Below are 21,336 nucleotides of genomic sequence, written 5' to 3'. Positions count from 1 at the left end.
CTCGCCAGGGTAACTGGTCCGTTGCCATGGGAACCAGGTAACCAACGTCCTGAATGACGTGTTGCCATGGTAACCAGGTTAACCGACAGCCTGTGTGACCCGTTGCTATGGTAACCCAGGTCGCACAGCTCCCATGTGAGCCATTGCCATGGTAACTGGGTCACCCTGTGCCTGAGTAGTCCATTGCCATGGTAACTGCTGCTTGTTGCCATGAAACTGTGACCCAATGACCCAATGGTGACCTCCTGGTGACCTTTGACCCCCCAGTGATCCTTTGACCCCAATGACCCCTGAGCCCTGGGTGACCCCTTGACCCCAATGTCCCTGTGACCCCTGGGTGACCCCGTGACCCTCCAGACCCCAATGTCCCCTGACCCCTGGGTGACCCCTGACCTCCAGTGACCCTTGGATGACCCCCGACCCCCTAAGTGACCCATGATCCCTAAATGACCCCTGAGTGACCCCTGACCCCTAAGTGACCCCCGTGACCCCCTGACCCCTGGGTGACCCTGTGACCCCATGACCCAGGTGTCCCCAGCAAGGCTTCCCCTAACCCCTGGGTGACCCCCTAACCTCTGTGACCCCTGTATGACCCCTGACCCCTGGGTGACCCCTGAGTGACCCCTGACCCCCGGTGTCCCCAGCAAGGCTTCCTGAGCCGGCGCCTCAAGAGCTCCATCAAGCGCACCAAGAGCCAGCCCAAGCTGGACCGGACCAGCAGCTTCCGGCAGATCCTGCCCCGCTTCCGGAGCGCGACCACGACAGGTGAGACACACCTGGGCACACCTGGGCACAGCTGGGCACACCTGGGTACATCTGGGCACACCTGGGTACACTTGGGATACAGCTGGGTACAGCTGGGACACACCTGGGATTACACCTGGGGTACAGCTGGGTACAGCTGGGATACATCTGGGCACACTGGGTACACCTGGGATACACCTGGGATACACATGGGTACACCTGGATACACCTGGGTACAGCTGGGATACACCTGTATACACCTGGATATACCTGGGATACCTGGGCACAGCTGGGATACACCTGGGCACAGCTGGGATACACCTGGGCACACCTGGGCACAGCTGGGATACACCTGGGAGACACCTGGGATACAGCTGGGAGACACTTGGGATACACTTGGGTACAGCTGGGATACACCCGGGCACACCTGGGGTACACCTGGGATACACCTGGGCACACCTGGGATACAGCTGGGAGACACTTGGGATACACCTGGGCACACCTGGGTACACTTGGGTACAGCTGGGATACACCCCGGGCACACCTGGGATACACCTGGGAACACCCGGGTACACATGGGATACACCTGGGATACACCTGGGCACAGCTGGGATACACCCGGGCACACCTGGTGTACACCTGGGATACACCTGGGATACATCTGGGTACACCTGGGCACACCTGGGTACACCTGGGATACATCTGGGCACACCTGGGTACACTTGGGATACAGCTGGGATACACCTGGGATAACACCTGGGATACAGCTGGGAGACACTTGGGATACATCTGGGCACACCTGGGTACACTTGGGTTACACCTGGATACACCTGGGCACACCCTGGGATACACCTGGGCACAGCTGGGATACACCCGGGCACACCTGGGGTACACCTGGGATACACTGGGATACACTGGGCACAGCTGGGACACACCTGGGTACACCTGGATACACCTGGGTACAGTTGGGTACACTTGGGATACAGCTGGATACAGCTGGGTACACCTGGGTACAGCTGGGATACACCTGGGATACACATGGGGTACACCTGGGTACAGCTGGGAGACATCTGGATACACCTGGATACACCTGGGTACAGTTGGGTACACCTGGGATACACCTGAGCACATCTGGATACGGCCAGGATACACCTGGGTACACCTGGGATACATCTGGGCACATCTGGGATACACCTGAACACACCTGGGGGTGTTTTGGGGCAGCAGATCCTGCCCCCCTTCCACAGTGCCCACCCTGACAGGTAACACCAAACACACCTGGGCACATCTGGGGTCACCTGGGCACATCTGGGGTCACCTGGGGACACACCTGAGGGATTTTGGGGTCACCTGGGGACACCTGGGGGCACACCTGGGCACATCTGGGCACACCTGAGGGAGTTTGGGGGCACCTGGGGACACCTGCAAACACACCTGGGACACACCTAGGAGACCCGGCCACACCTGGGGACATCAGGGCACACCTGGGGACACCACGGGGGCATTTGGGGACATTTGGGGGCACTGGACCAGCAGCTCCCACAGCGCCGAGCGTGACAGGTACCGGCAACACCTGGGGCACACCTGGGCACACCTGGGCACACCTGGGGGCACCCCGGGGGGATTTGGGGGTCCCACCGGGGGGGGGAAGGGGCCCTGAGTTCCACCAGGAACTGCCCAAAATTCCCCCAAAATTGCCCCCAAAATCCCCCCAAAATTCCCCAAAAATCCCCCAAATCCCCGCAAAATTCCCCCCAAAATTCCCCAAAACTCCCCCCAAATTCCCTGAAAATCCCCCCAAAAGTCTCCCAATATCCCCTCAAATCTCAACAAATCCTCTCAAATCTCCCCCCCCCAAAATTCCCCCCAATCCTCCCAAAATTTCCTGAAAATCCCCCCAAAATGCCCTCAAATCTCACCAAATCCTCTCAAATCTCCCAAAATTCCCCCAAATCCCCCAAAAGTCCTTCCAACCCTCCCCAAATTTCCTCACATCCTCCCAAAATCCCCTCCAATCCCCAAAAAATCTCCTCAAATGCCCCCGAATCCCCTCAAACCCCCCAGAACCCCCCAAACCTCCCCAAATCTGCCAAAATCATCCCAAACTCCCCAAAAATTCCCTCCAATCCACCCCAAATTCCCCCCAAAATGCCCCAAATTCCCTCCAATCCCCCCCAAATCTCTTTCCAACCCCTCCGATCTTTGCCAAATTCCCCCCCAAATCTCCCTGAATTCCCAAAATTCACGAATTCCCTCAAATCCCCCCAAATCCCCCCAGACCCCCCCAAATTCCCAAAATTCCTGAACCTTCCCCCCCCAATCCAGGGCCCGGCTGATGCAGAGCTTTAGGGAGCCACACCTGCATGAACCTCCCAAATGGCTCCAAATCCCCTCAAAATGCCCCAAAATGCCCCAAAATCCCCCCCAAATCCCCCCCCAGATCCCTTTGATCCCCCCAAATTCCCGAAATTCCCAAACCCCTAAAATCCAGGGCACGGCTGATGCAGAGCTTGAAGGAGTCGCATGCGCACGAATCTCCCCCAAATTCCTTCCAAATTCCCCCAAATTCCTTCCAAATCCCCCCCAAATCCCCCAAAATGCCCCCAAATCCCCCAAAATGCCCCCAAATCCCCCCAGACCCCCCAGATCCCCCCGAATTCCCAAAATTCCCAATGCAGGGCGCGGCTGATGCAGAGCTCGAAGGAGTCGCACTCGCATGAATCTCCCCCAAATTCCCCCCAAATCCCCCTAAAATGCCCCAAAATGGCCCCAAAATCCCCCCAAATCCCCCCCAGACCCCCCAGATCCCCCCGAATTCCCAAAATTCCCAAACCCCCCCGATCCAGGGCACAGAGTTTTAAGGAGTCGCATTTGCACCAACTCCTTCAAATCACCCCCAAATCTCCCCAAATGCCCCCAAATCCCCCCAGGTTCCCCCCTGGATCCCCCAGATCCCCCCGAATCCCCGGCATTCCCGCTGATGCAGAGCTTGAAGGAGTCGAACTCGCACAAACTCCCCCAAATCCCCCTCCAAATTCCACCAGATCCCCCCCAAATCACCCCCAAATCCCCTCAAAGTGCCCCCAGACCCCCCCCCAGATCCCTGCAGACCCCTCCCAGATCCCCCCGAATTCCCTGAAATTCCCTGAAATTCCCTGAAATTCCCGCTGCAGGGCGCGGCTGATGCAGAGCTTGAAAGAGTCGCACTCACACAAACCTCCCCAAAATGTCCCCGGATCCCCCCAAATCCCCCCAAATCTCCCCAAATTCCCCCAAATCCCCCCGAAATCCCCCCAGCTCCCCCGGATCCCCCCGAATTCCCAACATTCCTGCTGCAGGGCACGGCTGATGCAGAGCTTGAAGGAGTCGCACTCCTCGCACGAACCTCCCTAAAATGCCCCTAAATCCATTTTCAACCCCCCCCTCAAATGCCCCGAAATTCCCCCAATTCCCCCAGATCCCCCCCAAATTCCCCGAAATTCCCCCAAATCCCCCCAGATCCCCCCGAAATTCCCCCAAATTCCCCCAGATCCCCCCCAAATTCCCTGAATTCCCGCTGCAGGGGGCACGGCTGACGCAGAACTCGGAGGAGTCGCACTCGCATGAACTCACCCAAATCCACCCCCAAACGGCCCCAAATGCCCCCAAAACGGTCCCGAACTGCCCCCAAACCGCCCCCAGACCCCCCCAGCCCCTCCGGATCCCCCCGAATTCCCGGCATTCCCGCTGCAGGGCGCGGCTGATGCAGAGCTTTAAGGAGTCGCACTCGCACGAGTCGCTGCTGAGCCCCTCGAGCGCGGCCGAGGCGCTGGAGCTGAACCTGGACGAGGATTCCATCATCAAGGCCGTGCACAGCAGCATCCTGGGCCAGGAGTTCTGCTTCGAGGTGCGCGCCTTCCTTCCGGGACCTTCCGGAACCTTCCGGAACCTTCCGGGCGGTGCCTCCCGCGGGGGGGGTGGGCGTGGCTCACCTGGGGCTGGGGGCGGTGCCCGCAGGTGACGACGGCGTCGGGCACCAAATGTTTCGCCTGCCGGTCGGCGGCCGAGAGGGACAAATGGATCGAGAACCTGCAGCGCGCCGTGAAGCCCAACAAGGTGGGGGAGGGCAGGGGGAGGGGCTACGGGCAGGGGGAGGGGCTACGGGGAGGGGGGAGGGGCTACTGGGGGTGGGGGTGGGCAACTGGGGGTGGGGGTGGGCAACTGGTGGGGATGGGGGTGGTCAGTGGTGTTTGATGGTCAGCTGGTTATGGGAAGAGTCAATGGGCCATGGGTGTGGGCAACTGGTCATTGGGGTTCAGTGGTCAACTGGTCATGGGGGTGGGGATGGTCAGTTGGTGTTCAATGGTCAACTGGTCATGGGGATGAGCAACTGGTCATGGGGATGGTCAATGGGTCATGTGGTTGGTCAACTGGTGAAGGGGGTGGGCAACTGGTGGGGATGGGGGCAGTCATTGGGGTTTGATGGTCAACTGGTGTTCAATGGTCAACTGGTCATGGGGATGGGCAACTGGTTGTGGGGGTTGGTCAGCTGGTCAGGGGGGTGGACAACTGGTCATGGGAGAAGGCAACTGGTGGGGATGGGGTTGTTAACTGCTGTTCAATGGTCAACTGGTCATGTGGGTGGGCAACTGGTCATGGGGATGGTCAATGGGTCATGGGGATGGGCAGCTGGTGGGATGGGGATGGTCAGCTGGTGTTGGTGAGCTGGTCATGGGAAGATGAACTGGGCATTGGGATGGTGAAGCAGTGGGAATGGAAATGGCCAGATGGTGTCGATGATTAACTGGTCATGGGAATGGTCAGCTGGTGGGGATGGTCATGGTGTCGATGGTCAACTGGTGATGGAAGTGGACAGCTGATATTGATGATCAGTTAGTGATGGAGGTGGTCAGCTGGTGGTGATGGTCAGCTGATGGGGTTGGTCATCTGGTGCCAATGGTTAACTGGTGTTTGACGGTAAACTGGTGGTGGTTGACTGACAATGGAGGTGGTCAACTGTTACTGATGGTCAGCTGGTGTTTGATGGTCAGCTGGCGTCGGTGGTTATGGTGTTTATGGTCAAGTGTTGTTGATGGTCAGCTGGTGTCGATGGTCAGCTGGTGTTGATGGTCAGCTGGTGGAGATGAGGATGGTCAGCTGGTGTTGGTGGTTAACTGGTGGGGATGAAGATGGTCAGCTGGTGTTGATGTCAGCGGGGATAAGGATGGTCAAGCAGTGATGATGAGCCTGGTCAACTGGTCTTGACGGTCACCTGTGTTTGATGGTCAGCTGGTGGGGTTGGGAATGGTCGAGTGGTGTTGGTGGCCATCTGGTGGGAATGGGGATGGTCCATTGATGTTCACCAACTAATGGTGACGAGCCTGGTCAGCAGGGGTCAATGGTCATCTGGGTGGTCAGTTGGAGGGGATGTTGATGGTCAGCTGGTGTTGATGGTGTTCATGATGTCGATGGTCAGCTGGTGTTGATGGTCAGCTGGTGGGGGTGAGGGTGGTTAGGCAATGGTGATGAGTGTGGTCAGCTGATGTCAATGGTCAGCTGGTGTAGATGGACAACTGGTGTTGATGGTCACATGGCATTGATGGTCACCTGGCCTTGATGGTCAGTGGGTGTTGATGGTCACCTGGCGTTGATGGTCAGTGGGTATTGATGGTCAGTGGGTGTTGATGATCACCTGGTGTTGATGGTCAGTGGGTGTTGATGGTCACCTGGCATTGAGGATCAGCTGGTGTTAAGGATCACCTGGTAGCAATTGGGGTCACCTGGCATTGATGGTCAGCTGGTGTCAGTGCAGATGAACACCTGGCATTGATGGTCAGTGGGTGTTGATGGTCACCTGGCATTGATGGTCACGTGGCATTGATGGTCAGTGGGTGTTGATGGTCATGTGGCATTGATGGTCAGTGGGTGTTGATGGTCACCTGGCATTGATGGTCAGTGGGTGTTGATGGTCAGGGGTGTTGACGGTCACGTGGCATTGATGGTCAGTGGGTGTTGATGGTCAGGGGTGTTGACGGTCACGTGGCATTGATGGTCAGTGGGTGTTGAAGGTCAGGGGTGTTGAAGGTCATCTGGCATTGATGGTCAGTGGGTGTTGACGGTCACCTGGCATTGATGGTCACCTGGCGTTAACACTCACCTGGTGTCACTGGGGATGTCCACCTGGCCTCGATGCCAGCCTGGCCAAGGACAGCCCGTTGCGGCTCCAAGCCGCTCCGCGGGCATCACCACCGCGCGGTGCCCCGACCCCGCAGGACAACAGCCGCCGCGTGGACAACGTGCTGAAGCTGTGGGTGATCGAGGCGCGCGACCTGCCGCCCAAGAAGCGCTACTACTGCGAGCTGTGCCTGGACGACATGCTGTACGCGCGCACCACCAGCAAGGCCCGCACCGACAACGTCTTCTGGGGCGAGCACTTCGAGTTCAACAACCTGCCCGCCGTGCGCACCATCCGCCTGCACCTCTACAAGGACACCGACAAGAAGAGGAAGAAGGACAAGAGCAACTACGTGGGCATGGTGAGCATCCCCATCGCCAGCGTCACCGGGCGGCACTTCGCCGAGCAGTGGTACCCCCTGAGCCAGCCCAGCGGCAGCAAGAGCAAGGCCGGGTGCCCGGCGCTGCGCGTCAAGAGCCGCTTCCAGACCATGAGCATCCTGCCCATGGAGCTCTACAAGGAGTTCGCCGAGTACGTCACCAACAACTACCGCATGCTCTGCGCCGTGCTGGAGCCCGTGCTCAGCGTCAAGAGCAAGGAGGAGGTGGCCTGCGCGCTGGTGCACATCCTGCAGAGCACCGGCAAGGCCAAGGTGGGACATGGGGATGGGATGGTGGGATCTTGGGAGGGTTGGGATGGATGGATGGATGGAGCTGGAGGTGGCCTGCGCACTGGTGCACATACTGCAGAGCACCGGCAAGGCCAAGGTGGGATGTGGGGATGGGATGGTGAGACTGGGGTGGGGGGATCTTGGGAAGGTTGGGATGGATGGATGGATAATGGATGGATGGATGGATGGATGGATGGATGGATGGATGGATGGATGGATGGATGATGGATGGATGGAGCTGTAGGTGGCCTGCGCGCTGGTGCACATCCTGCAGAGCACCAGCAAGGCCAAGGTGGGGCTTCAGGGGATTGTGGGATGGAGGGATGATGGATGGATCATGGATGGATGGATGGATGGATGATGGATGGATCATGGATGGATGGATGGATGGATGATAGATGGATGGATGGATGGATGATAGATGGATGGATGGATGGATGGATGGATGATGGATGGATGGATGGATAATGGATGGATGGATGGATGGATGGATGGATGGATGGATGGATGGATGGATGGAAGGAGCTGGAGGTGGCCTGCGCGCTGGTGCACATCCTGCAGAGCACCGGCAAGGCCAAGGTGGGACGTGGGGATGGAATGGTGGGATCTTGGGAGGGTTGGGATGGATGGATGGATGGATGGATGGATGGATGGATGGATGGATGGATGGTGGACATGGGACAGAAGGACATCCGTCACCGGCCCACACTGACGGTCGTGGGCAGGACTTCCTGTCGGACATGGCCATGACGGAGGTGGATCGTTTCATGGACCGGGAGCACCTGATCTTCCGGGAGAACACCTTGGCCACCAAAGCCATCGAGGAGTACCTGAAGCTCATCGGCCAGAAATACCTCAAGGATGCCATTGGTGAGCTCCAGTGGCACTGGGGGTGTCCTAGGGGGCATGGCCTCCTTGTCAGGGGCCTGGTGGCATGGGTGGTCCCACTCATGGCCATGAGATGGTTGGGTGGCTCCTTCTCATGGCCATGTAATCATTGGGTGGTCCCCACTCATGGCCATGAGATGGTTGGGTGGCTCCTTCTTGTCATAATGAGGTGCTTGAGTGGTCCCCACTGATGGCTATGAGGTCACTGGATGGTGCCCATTCATGGCTGAGTTCCATCAGCACCATCATGAGATCATTGGGTGGTCCACACTCATGGCTTGGTTCCATCACCACCATCATGAGATCATTGGGTGGTCCCTACTCATGGCCATGACAGATCATTGGATGGTCCTCACTCATGTCCAGGTTCCATCACCACCATCATGAGATCATTGGATGGTCCTCACTCATGTCCAGGTTCCATCATCACCCTCATGAGATCATTGTGTGGTCCCTTTTCATGGCCATGACATGGTTGGGTGGTCCCCACTCACGGTCATGTTCCATCACCACCATCATGAGATCATTGGGTGGTCCTCACTCGTGGCCGTTAGATCACTGGATGGTCCCCACTCACGGTCATGTTCCATCCCCACCATCATGAGATCTTTGGGTGGTCCTTCTCATATCCATGACACAGTTGGATGGTCCCCACTCATGGCCATTAGGTCATTGGATGGTCTCCACTCATGGACAGGTTCCATCACCACCATCATGAGATCACTGGGTGGTCAGTTCTCATGACCATGACATGGTTGGGTGGTCCCCACTCTGTCCATTTGGTCATTGGATGGGTCTCCCTTTATCATGGCCATGGCATGGTTGGGTGGTCCCCACTGATGACCAAGTTCCATCACCACCATCATGAGATCTTTGGGTGGTCCCATTTCATGTCCATTAGGTCAATGGGTGGTCTCCACTCATGGCCATGTTCCATCACCACCATCATGAGATCCATGAGATCTTTGGGTGGTCCCATTTCATGTCCATTAGGTCAATGGGTGGTCTCCACTCATGGTCATGTTCCATCCCCACCACCATGAGATCTTTGGGTGTTCCTCATTCATGGCCATGTACCATCCCCACCACCATGAGACCCTTGGGTGGTCCCTTTCCCCCTCCATGACACGTCTGGGTCCCTTCTCCCCCCGCCCCTCGGTGTCCCCTCGGTGTCCCCTCGTTGTCCCCGCGCCGTGCCGCAGGCGAGTTCATCCGCGCGCTCTACGAGTCGGAGGAGAACTGCGAGGTGGACCCCATGAAGTGCTCGGCCTCCACGCTGGCCGACCACCAGGCCAACCTGCGCATGTGCTGCGAGCTGGCGCTCTGCAAGGTGGTCAACTCCCACTGGTGAGTGTGGGGGACGCGGTGGGGCTGTCCCCGAGGTCCGCGTGACGCCGTGTGACGTCCCACCGTGTCCCGCTGCGCCCAGCGTGTTCCCGCGGGAGCTGAAGGAGGTGTTCGCCTCGTGGCGGCTGCGCTGCGCCGAGCGCGGGCGCGAGGACATCGCCGACCGCCTGATCAGCGCCTCACTCTTCCTGCGCTTCCTGTGCCCCGCCGTCATGTCCCCCAGCCTCTTCGGCCTCATGCAGGAGTACCCCGACGAGCAGACGGCGCGGACGCTGACCCTCATCGCCAAGGTCATCCAGAACTTGGCCAACTTCACCAAGTGAGGGCGGCGGCGGCGGCGGCGGCGGCGGCGGCGGCGGTGGGAGGGACCGGGGGGGGGGATGGGTGTGGACTGATGGATGGATGATAACAGTCGATGATAATGATGATGATGATGGTGGATGGTGGGTCAGGATGGATCACAGATGATGATGGAAGGTGGATGATGATGGGTGATAACAGTCGATGATAATGATGATGATGATGATGGTGGATGGTGGGTCAGGATGGATCACAGATGATGATGGAAGGCGGATGATGATGGGTGATAACAGTCGATGATAATGATGATGATGATGGTGGATGGTGGGTCAGGATGGATCACAGATGATGATGGAAGGCGGATGATGATGGATGCATGATGGATGGATGGTGACAATGGATGATGATGACGATGATGACAATGGATGACGGATAACCATGGATGACAGACAATGATGGGTGAAGGATGATGATGGATGATAACAGTGGTTCATGATGATGATGGATGATGGATGGTGGGTCATGATGGATGATAGATGATGATGATGGATGATGATGGATGATAACAATGGTTGATGATGATGATGGATGATGGATGATGGGTCATGATAGATGATGCTGGGTGACAGATGACAGATGATGATGGATGGATGATGGATGATGACAGTGGATGATGATGGATGATAGATGATGATGGATGATGATGGGGGATAACAGTGGTTGATGATGATGATGGATGATGCCAATGGATGATGGATGGATGGTGGATGACGACGGATGATGGGTGACAGGTGATGATGGATGCATGATGGTGACAATGGATGATGATGGCTGATAGATGACGATGGATGAGTGACTATGATGGGTGATAACCATGGTTGATGACGATGATGGATGACGGATGATGATGGATGGTGGCTGATGATGGATGAGAGATGATGATGACGGACGGTGGATGATGACAATGGATGATGATGGATGGATGGATGGATGGTGGATGATGATGGTGATAACAGTTGTTGTTGATGATGATGATGATGGATGGTGGGTCATGATGGATCACAGATGATGATGGAAGGTGGATGATGATGGATGATGGATGACGATGGATGATGGATGACAGGTGATGATGGATGATGGGTCATGATGGATGACAGATGATGATGGATGGATGGATGGATGGATGGTGATGATGGATGATGGGTCGTGATGCATGATGGATGGATGATGGATGATGATGGATGATAACAGTGGTTGATGATAATGATGGATGACAGGTGATGATGGATGACAGGTGATGATGGATGGATGATGGATGATGACAATTGATGGTGATGACGATGATGATGATGGAAGGTGGATGATGACGGATGATGGATGACGATGGATGATGGATGACAGATGATGATGGATGGATGGATGGATGATGGATGATGGATGATGATGGGGGATAACAGTGGTTGATGATGATGATGGATGACAGGTGATGATGGATGGATGATGGATGATGACAATTGATGATGACGATGATGATGATGGAAGGTGGATGATGACGGATGATGGATGACAATGGATGATGGATGACAGATGATGATGGATGGATGGATGGATGATGGATGGTGGATGATAGATGACGATGGATGATGGATGATGATGGGTGATAATAGTGGTTGATGATGATGATGGATGACAGGTGATGATGGATGGATGATGGATGATGACAATTGATGATGATGACGATGATGACAATGGATGACGGATAACCATGCATGACAGATGATGATGGATGAAAGATGATGATGGATGACGATGATGGATGATGTATGATGGATGACAAATGACACTGGATGATGATGATGATGATGATGATGATGATGATGATGATGATGGATGGTGATGGATTGATGGAGGATGATGATGGTTGATGATGGATGATGATGGATGATGGAGAACCCCCCTCACCTCCCACCCCACCCCTCACACTGGGGACACCCCTCACCTGCCGGGGCTCACCTGCTGGCCCTGCCCCCACCTGCTGGGGGTGTCCTCGCCCACCTGCCGGCCCCACCCTCACCTGTTGGGTCACCCAGCTCACCTGCCAGCCCCGCCCTCACCTGTTGTGTGTCCCCGCCCACCTTCCAGCCCCACCCTCACCTGTTGGGTGTCCTCGCCCACCTGCCAGCCCAGCCCTCACCTGTTGGGTGTCCCCGCCCACCTGCCAGCCCCGCCCTCACCTGTTGGGTGTCCCCGCCCACCTGCCAGCCCCGCCCTCACCTGTTGCATGTCCCCGCCCACCTGCCAGCCCCACCCTCACCTGTTGGGTGTCCCTGCCCACCTGCCAGCCCCGCCCTCACCTGTTGCATGTCCCCGCCCACCTGGTGGCCCTGGCCTCACCTGTGCTCACCTGTGCAGGTTCGGGAGCAAGGAGGAGTACATGGCGTTCATGAACGAGTTCCTGGAGCTGGAGTGGGCCAGCATGCAGCAGTTCCTGTACGAGATCTCCAACCTGGACACGCTCACCAACAGCACCAGCTTCGAGGGCTACATCGACCTGGGCCGCGAGCTGTCCACGCTGCACGCGCTGCTCTGGGAGGTCATGAGCCAGCTCAGCAAGGTAACGCACCTGGGGCGCACCTGGGGAGCCCGCCACGGCCTCACCTGTGCAGCTACAGCCTCACCTGGGGGACACCTGGGGGGTGGTGATGGGGAGGGACATCCTGCCTGGGCTGCTCTGGGAGGTCATGAGCCAGCTCAGGAAGGTAACACACCTGTGAGCCCCTCACCTGTGCAGTGAGAACCTCACCTGTGTGGGCACAGCCTCACCTGTGCAGCCACGGCCTCACCTGGGGGACACCTGGGGCGTGGTGATGGGGAGGGACGTCCTGCCTGGGCTGCTCTGGGAGGTCATGAGCCAGCTCAGCAAGGTAACGCACCTGGGGCACACCTGGGGAGCCCGCCACGGCCTCATCTGTGCGGTGAGAACCTCACCTGTGCAGCCACAGCCTCACCTGGGGATGGCCATGGGCAGGTGACCCCTCCCCAGCCTCCGCAGGTGTCATCCCCCCACCCCCATGGGTCCCTCCAGGTGAGGTCCCAGGGGTCCCAGCTGCCCAGGTGAGCTCCCCAGGTGTGCCCAGGTGTGCCCAGGTGTGCTGAGTGCCCCCCGCAGGAGGTGCTGCTGAAGCTGGGTCCCATTGCAGGCATTGGGGCTGCTCTAGTTGGGGTTCCAGGCACTGCTCAGGTGTGCCCAGGCACACTTAGGTGTTCCCAGGCACGCTCAGGTGTGCCCAGGTGTGCCCAGGTGCTCTCACCTGTGCCCCCGCAGGAGGCGCTGCTGAAGCTGGGCCCCATTGCAGTCATTGGGGCATCCCCTAGACAAGGTCCCAGGCACACTCAGGTGCTCTCAGGTGTGCTCAGGTGTGCCCAGGTGCACTCAGGTGCGCCCAGGTGCTCTCACCTGTCCCCCCCGCAGGAGGCGCTGCTGAAGCTGGGTCCCATTGCAGTCATTGGGGTTTCCCTGGATGAGGTTCCAGGTGTGCCCAGGCACACTCAGGTGCTCTCAGGTGTGCCCAGGTGCTCTCACCTGTCCCCCCGCAGGAGGCGCTGCTGAAGCTGGGTCCCCTGCCCCGCTTGCTGACCGACATCAGCGTGGCGCTGCGGAACCCTCACCTGCAGCGCCAGCCCAGCCAGGGCGAGCGGCTGCCGCCCAAGGGGCTGGTGCTGCGCGGGCCCTCGGCCGACCTGCAGCCCTACCTGGTGCGCGACCTCAACAGGTGAGCGCACCCGCCCGGCCCCGCCCTCCCCCGGCTCTGCCTGTGGGGCTGAGGTGGCACCTGGCTCACCTGGGCTGGCCCCACCCACCTGTCACCCCCCCTTGTGTGATCAAGGTGACCCCTCCATCTCACCTGGCCTCACCTGGGCTGGCCCCACCCACCTGTGACCCCCCTGTCCTGTCCCGTTGTGTGGCCCAAGGTGTCCCATTTCACCTGGCCGCACCTGGTGGCCCTCGCTCTCACCTGGGGTGACTCCACCCACCTGTGATGACCCCTCCCCCCCATGTCCCCATGTTGACCCCAAATACCTGCGGGACCTTCACATCCCACCTGTGACCCTAATGTCACCTGTTGCTGCCAGGTCTCACCTGGACAGGTCTCACCTGTCCCCCCTGTGTCCCCTGGTGCCCTCACCTGTCCCAGGGTCCCTTGGTCTCACCTGGAGGTGTCACCTGTCCCTCCTTGTGTCCCCCTGGGTGTGGTGCTCCCACCTGTCCCTGGTGTCCCCAGATCTCACCTGAGGGTCTCACCTGTCCCCTCCATGTTCCCTTGGGGTCCCTGGGTCTCACCTGGGGGTGTCACCTGTCCTGCTCTGGTGTCCCCCCATGTCCCCACCTGTCCCAGGTGTCCCCGGGTCTCACCTGGGGGTCTCACCTGTCCCTCACCTGTCCCACAGCTCCGTGGATCTCCAGTCCTACATGGTCCGGGGGCTCAACAGGTGAGGGGTGGGGCCTGGGAATTTGGGAATTGGGCGGTTTGGGATTTGGGGTTTGGGGTTTGGGGATTGGGAATTGGGATTTGGGGTTTGGGAATTTGGGGGGTTTGGGATTTGGGATGTGGGATTTGGGGTTTTTGGGTTTTGGGGAATTTGGGGTTTGGGGGTTTGGGGAATTTGGGGTTTGGGGGGTTTGGGGATTGGGATTTGGGGTTAGGGAATTGGGGTTTGGGATTTGGGAATTGGGTTTGGGATTTTGGGATTTGGGGTTTCAGGATTTGGGGTTTGGGGTTTGGGCATTGAGATCAGGATGGGGATGGTGATTGGAATTAGGGTGGGGATGAAACTGGGATCAGGAACAGGTGTGGGGACAGGAACATTTGGGATGGGATGGGATGGGAATGTTGGGATGGGATGGGAACATTTGGGATGGGATGGGAACATTTGGGACAGGGATGGGAACGTTTGGGATGGGAATGTTTGGGATGGAAACGTTCGGGATGGGAACGTTTGGGACGGGGATGGGAACATTTGGGATGGGAATGTTTGGGATGGGATGGGAATGTTTGGGATGGGAATGTTCAGGCTGGGGATGGGACAGGCGGGGATGGGACGGGCCTGGGACAGCAGTGGGACAATGATCCCAGAGATGGATTTGGGGCTGTGTCCAACCGCCCCCACCCCGGGTGTGTTTCCCGTCCCGTACCCCCCATCCTCCATCCCCTGCCCCCAATCCCGTGTCCCCTCCATCCCTCACCATCTCCACATCCCACATCCCCATATCCCATATCCCCATATCCCATATCCCCTCCCCATATCCCCATATCCCATCCCCATATCCCATATCCCCATATGCCATATCCCATATCCCCATCCCATCTCCCCATATGCCATGTCCCATATCCCATATCCCATCCTATATCCCATCGCATCTCCCCATCCCATATCCCATATCCCACATCCCCATATCCCATATCCCATATCCCATATCCCATCCCATATCCCCATCCCATATCCCCATCCCATATCCCCATCCCATATCCCATATCCCATCCTATATCCCATATCTCCATATCCCATCCCATATCCCATCTCCCCATATCCCATATCCCATATCCCATCTCCCCATATCCCGTATCCCCATCCCATATCCCCATCCCATATCCCAATCACATATCCCCTTATCCCATATCCCATATCCCATCCTATATCCCATATCCCATCCCATATCCCATATCCCCATATCCCATATCCTACCCCACATCCCCATACCCCCCATCCCACCCCACATCCCCAAATCCCATATCCTACCCCCCACCCCCGTACCCCACATCCCACCCCACACCCCGCTCCCCACCCGTGTACCTCATCCCTGTACCCTCATATCCCCATACCCCCCATCCGGCCCCACATCCCATCCCACATTCCCATACTCCACATCCCTGTACCCCACACTCCACCCTATATCCCCATACCCCCTATCCCCCCCCCACATCCCCCCCTATATCCCCATACCCCATACCCGACATCCTGGCCCCCATCCCCATACCCCCATCGCACCCCACATCCCATCCCACATCCCACTCCCCATCCCTTTACCCCATATCCCCATACCCCATACCCCCCATCTGGCCCTACACCCCGCCCCATATCCCTGTACCCCAAATCCCACCCCACATCCCCGTACCTCATATCCCTGTACCCCACGTCCCCGTACCCCACATCCCCATATCCCCTATCCCGCCCCCCATCCCCTTACCCCCCATCCCACCCCACATCCCCCCAATATCCTCATATCCCATACCCACATCCCACCCCATATCCCCGTACTCCCCATCCCTCCCCACATCCCCCCAATATCCCCATATCCCATACCCACATCCCTCCCCACATCCCCTTACCCCCCATCCCATCCCATACCCCACATCCCCCAATATCCCCACATCCCATACCCCACATCCCTCCCCATATCCCCACATCCCATACCCCACATCCCTCCCCATATCCCCTCATCCCCGTTCCCCCGTCCGTCCGTCCGTCCGTCCGTCCGTCGCGCAGCTCCATGGACGTGCCGCGCCTGCCGTCGCCGCCGCAGGAGAAGGGTCCTCCGGAGGTGCTGGTGCTGAGCCGCCCGCCGCTCGCCCGCTCCTCGCCCGCCTACTGCACCAGCAGCTCGGACCTCACCGAGCCCGAGGGCGGCCGCGGCGGCGCGCTGGGCGTGGGCAAGAGCGTCTCCATGCTGGACCTGCAGGACGGACGCGTGGACAGCATCCCCAGCCTGCCGGCCGAGCTGCTGGCCGGGGGCGCGGCGCCGGGGGGCGCGGGCCAAGGGGGGCTGCGGCCCGGGCGGCTCTCGCAGGGCAGCGCCTCCAGCCTGGCCCCGCCGCGCCTGGGCGTGCCCGAGCCCGGCGGGCCGCAGCTGCGGGTGCCGCTCTCCTTCCAGAACCCGCTCTTCCACCTGGCCGCCGACGGGCCCCTGCGCGGCCCCGACGGGCCCGGAGGAGGAGGAGGAGGAGGAGGGGGCGGCGGCGGGAGGGGCGAGGGGGGCGGCCCACCGGACGGGGGACACTACGTGGGGGGAGTCGCCCCGCCGCCGCTGCACGGCTACAGCAAGAGCGAGGAGCTGGCGACCCCTCCCCAAAAACACATCACGCACAGCCACAGCTACAGCGACGAGTTCGGGCGGCCCGGAGGAGACTTCGGGCGCAGGCAGCTGTCGCTCCAGGACACGCTGGCGCCCCCCCAGATCACCATCGGGGCCCCCCCGCCGCCCACCCCGCGGGGGTCGCGGGCGGGAAAAGGGGGCGGGGGCCCGCAGGCGCTGGGGGTGCCCCAAAAGCCGCGCCCGGCCAGCGGGAACCTGCTGGCATCGCCCGAGCCCGCCTACGGCCCGGCCCGGTCCCGCCAGCCCTCGCTGGCCAAGGAGGCCTCGGTGGCCGGCATGAAACCGCCCGTCACCAAACAGGTGAGGGGACAGCACCGGGGACAGAGGCGGGGACAGCGAGGGGACAGCACCGGGGACAGGGGGGACAGCACCGGGGACAGAGGGGACAGCGGGGACAGCGGGAGGGAGGGGGCAGAGGGGAGAGAGGGGACAGCAGTAGGGACGGGGGGACAGACGGGACATGGGGGGGACATGGGGGGACACTGGGGACATGAGGACATTGTGGGTGTGGGGGACTTTGGGGACACTGGGGACATTGGGAAAGTGAGGGGATGTGTGGGATTTGGGGGGATGCGCAGGGTGTTGCGAGGTGTGAGGACATGGGGACACCGGGGACATGGGGGGCATTGGAGGGTGTGGGGGACATGGGGGACATGCGGGACATTGGGGGGTGTGGGGAGATATGGGGACACTGGGGACACTCGGGGGACACTAGGGGACTTGGGGGGATATGAGGACATTGGGGGGTGTGAGGGACTTGGACACTGGGGACACTGAGGGATGTGTGGGATATGGGGACACTGGGGGACACATGGGGACATCAGGGACATGGGGGGATATTGGGGGCTCGGGGATGTGTGGGGGACAGAGGGGACATTGGGGGACACGGGGACATTGGCATGTGGGACATGGGGACATGCTGGGGACAGGATGGTGAAGGGGGAACCGAACTCATCTTTGTGTCCCCCTGTGTCCCCCCATGTCCCCCTGCTGTCCCCATGTCCCCTTATATCTGTCAATATCCCATGTCCCCCTGCTGTCCCTGCTGTCCCACTGTGTCCCCATGTCCCCATGTCCCCACATCCCCAATGTCCCCATGTCCCTGTATCTCCACACACCCAATACCCTCGTGTCCCTGGTGTCCCCATCTCTCACAATGTCCCCATGTCCCTGCCTTGCTGTGTCCCTCTGTGTCCCTGTGTCCCATCACATCCCAATTGTCCCTTTTCCCCCATGTTCCTTTTCCCCTGATGTCCTTGCGCTGTCCCTGTGTCCTGGTGTCCCCTCACTGTCCCCACACTGTCCCCGTGTCCCCACACTGTCCCCTCACTGTCCCTGTATCCCCACTGTCCTGGTGTCCCCTCACTGTCCCTGTGTCCCCATATTCCCTCATTGTCCCCATGTCCCCTCACTGTCTCCATGCTGTCCCCTCACTGTCCCCGTGTCCCTGGGCTGTCCCTGTGTCTCCAATGTCACTGTGTCCCCTCCCTGTCCCCGCTGTCCCCATGTCCCCACACCGTCCCCATGTCCCCGGGCTGTCCCTGCTGTCCCTGCTGTCCCCATGTCCCCACACTGTCCCCATGTCCCCATGTCCCTGGACTGTCCCCATGTCTCCTCTGTGTCCCTGCTGTCCCCACACTGTCCCCATGTCCCCTCCCTGTCCCCATGTCCCTGGGCTGTGCCCGGGCTGTCCCCATGTCCCCACTGTCCCCACACTGTCCCCATGTCCCCACGTCCCCTCCCTGTCCCTATGTCCCCACTGTCCCCGCTGTCCCCATGTCCCCTCCATGTTCCCATGTCCCCGGGCTGTCCCCACACTGTCCCCATGTCCCCTCCATGTTCCCATGTCCCCGGGCTGTCCCCATGTCCCCGCTGTCCCCTCACTGTCCCCGTGTCCCCATGTCCCTGGGCTGTCCCTGGGCTGTCCCCATGTCCCTGGGCTGTCCCCTCCGTGTCCCCTCCCTGTCCCCGTGTCCCCGCAGGCGTCGCAGACGCCGTCCACGCTGAACCCGGTGCTGCCGGCGTCGGAGCGCACGGTGGCCTGGGTGTCCAACATGCCGCACCTGTCGGCCGACATCGAGAGCGCGCACATCGAGCGCGAGGAGTACAAGCTCAAGGAGTACTCCAAGTCCATGGACGAGAGCCGGCTGGACCGGGTAGGGACTCAGGTGTGAGCGTGCAGGTGTGAGCGACACAGGTGTGACTGGGACAGGTGTGACTGGGACAGGTGTGCCCAGGTGTGCTCAGGTGTGAGGGGTACAAGCTCAAGGAGTGCTCCAAGTCCATGGACGAGAGCCAGCTGGACCGGGTAGGGACTCATGGGTGAGTGTGCATGTGTGACTGGCACAGGTGTGTGAGTGACACAGGTGTGCCCAGGTGTGTGAGTAACCAGGTGTGCCCAGGTGTGAGGGGTACAAGCTCTAGGAGTGCTCCAAGTCCATGGACGAGAGCCGGCTGGATCGGGTAGGGACTCAGGTGTGACTGGGACAGGTGTGCTCAGGTGTGCTCAGGTGTGTGACTGACACAGGTGTGTGAGTGACACAGGTGTGCTAAGGTGTGAGTGACACAGGTATGCTCAGGCATACCCACGTGTGTGACTGACACAGGTGTGCTCAGGTGTGCTCAGGTGTAAGTGACACAGATATGTGAGGGATCCAGGTGTGCTCAGGTGTGAGTGCTACAGGTGTGCTCAGGTCTACCCAGGTGTGTGACTGACACAGGTGTGCTCAGGTGTGCTCAGGTGTAAGTGACACAGATGTGTAAGGGATCCAGGTGTGCTCAGGTGTGAGTGACACAGGTGTGCTCAGGTCTACCCAGGTGTGAGTGACAAAGGTTTGCTTAGGTGTGAGGGGTACAGGTGTGCTCAGGTGTGAAGGGATCTGGTGGATGATGCTGGTGGAGCTCAGGTGTGCAGGGATCCAGGTGTGCAGGGATTCAGGTGTGCAGGGATTCAGATGTGCAGATGTTCAGGTGTGCAGGGATGCAGGTGTGCAAGGATTCAGGTATGCTGGGATTCAGATGTGCAGATGTTCAGGTGTGCAGGGATCCAGGTGTGCAAGGATTCAGGTGTGCAGGGATGCAGGTGTGCAGATATTCCGGTATCCAGGTGTGCCCAGGTGTGCCCAGGTGTGCCCAGGTGTGCAGGGATCCAGGGGATGGTCCTGGTGGAGCTCAGGTGTGCAGGGATCCAGGTGTGCCCAGGTGTGCAGGCTGCAGGAGATGACCCCATGCACCTCAGGTGATGATGCTGGTGGATCTCAGGTGTCCCCAGGTGTCCCCAGGTGTGCCCAGGTGTGGCCTGTGGCAGGTGGAGGAATACAAGGAGGACATCCAGGTGTGTCAGGTGTCCCCAGGTGTATCAGGTGTATCAGGCACACCATAGGTGTGCCCATAGCTGGGTGTAGGGGTTCCCAGGTGTGCCAGGTGTGCCCATAGCAGGGTTGCAGCTGTGCCCAGGTGTGCCAGGTCTGCCCGTAGCAGGGCTGTAGCTGTGCCCAGGTGTGCCAGGTGTGCCCATAGCGGGGCGTAGGGGGTTCCCAGGTGCACCCAGGTGTGCCAGGGCCCTGCAGTGTCCCTTTGGCAGGTGAAGGAGTATGAGGAGGAGATCCACTCGCTGAAGGAGCGGCTGCACAGGGACAGGGGTGGTGTACCCAGGTGTGCCCGTAGCTGTGCCCAGGTGTGCCAGGTGTGCCCATAGCAGGGCTGTAGCTGTGCCCAGGTGTGCCAGGTGTGCCCATAGCTGTGCTCAGGTGTGCCAGGTGTGCCCATAGCAGGGCTGTAGCTGTGCCCAGGTGTCCCAGGTGTGCCCGTAGCAGGGCTGTAGCTGTGCCCAGGTGTCCCAGGTGTGCCCGTAGCAGGGCTGTAGCTGTGCCCAGGTGTGCCAGTAGCAGGGTTGCAGCTGTGCCCAGGTGTGACAGGTGTGCCCATAGCTGGGTGTAGGGAGTTCCCTGGTGTGACAGGTGTCCCAGGTGTGCCCGTAGCAGGGCTGTAGCTGTGCCCAGGTGTGCCAGGTGTGCCCGTAGCAGGGCTGTAGCTGTGCCCAGGTGTGCCAGGTGTGCTCGTAGCTGTGCCCAGGTGTGC

The 21,336-nt window shown here is 59.5% G+C and overlaps 1 protein-coding gene across 10 annotated transcripts in view; it reads left to right on the top strand.

Moving 5' to 3' along the window:
• The first annotated feature begins 619 nt into the window (after window positions 1–619).
• SYNGAP1 (synaptic Ras GTPase activating protein 1) overlaps window positions 620–21,336 on the top strand; it is a 31,262-nt gene continuing 10,545 nt past the window's right edge. For 5 of the 10 annotated variants that reach the window (XM_077191116.1, XM_077191115.1, XM_077191113.1 and 2 more), the window contains exons 1-14: window positions 620–765; window positions 2,194–2,304; window positions 4,477–4,630; window positions 4,741–4,839; window positions 6,996–7,550; window positions 8,294–8,438; window positions 9,659–9,803; window positions 9,886–10,122; window positions 12,516–12,717; window positions 13,701–13,876; window positions 14,553–14,594; window positions 16,650–17,556; window positions 19,239–19,412; window positions 20,840–20,932. In XM_077191116.1, coding sequence (XP_077047231.1) covers window positions 4,487–4,630; window positions 4,741–4,839; window positions 6,996–7,550; window positions 8,294–8,438; window positions 9,659–9,803; window positions 9,886–10,122; window positions 12,516–12,717; window positions 13,701–13,876; window positions 14,553–14,594; window positions 16,650–17,556; window positions 19,239–19,412; window positions 20,840–20,932 — 2,919 coding nt within the window. In that variant the 5' untranslated portion in view covers window positions 620–765; window positions 2,194–2,304; window positions 4,477–4,486. Of the gene's footprint in view, window positions 766–2,193; window positions 2,305–4,476; window positions 4,631–4,740; window positions 4,840–6,995; window positions 7,551–8,293; window positions 8,439–9,658; window positions 9,804–9,885; window positions 10,123–12,515; window positions 12,718–13,700; window positions 13,877–14,552; window positions 14,595–16,649; window positions 17,557–19,238; window positions 19,454–19,605; window positions 19,628–20,839; window positions 20,942–21,164; window positions 21,186–21,224; window positions 21,252–21,336 lie in introns of those variants that run through there. The other 5 variants (XM_077191119.1, XM_077191120.1, XM_077191121.1 and 2 more) reach the window with 5 other exon arrangements.

This window comes from Agelaius phoeniceus, chromosome 27 (genome assembly GCF_051311805.1).
Source record: "Agelaius phoeniceus isolate bAgePho1 chromosome 27, bAgePho1.hap1, whole genome shotgun sequence".
In the NCBI taxonomy this organism is placed as follows: Eukaryota; Metazoa; Chordata; class Aves; order Passeriformes; family Icteridae; genus Agelaius; species Agelaius phoeniceus.
Note: the sequence above shows the minus strand (reverse complement) of the source record. Positions and strands in the feature narration are given on the sequence as shown.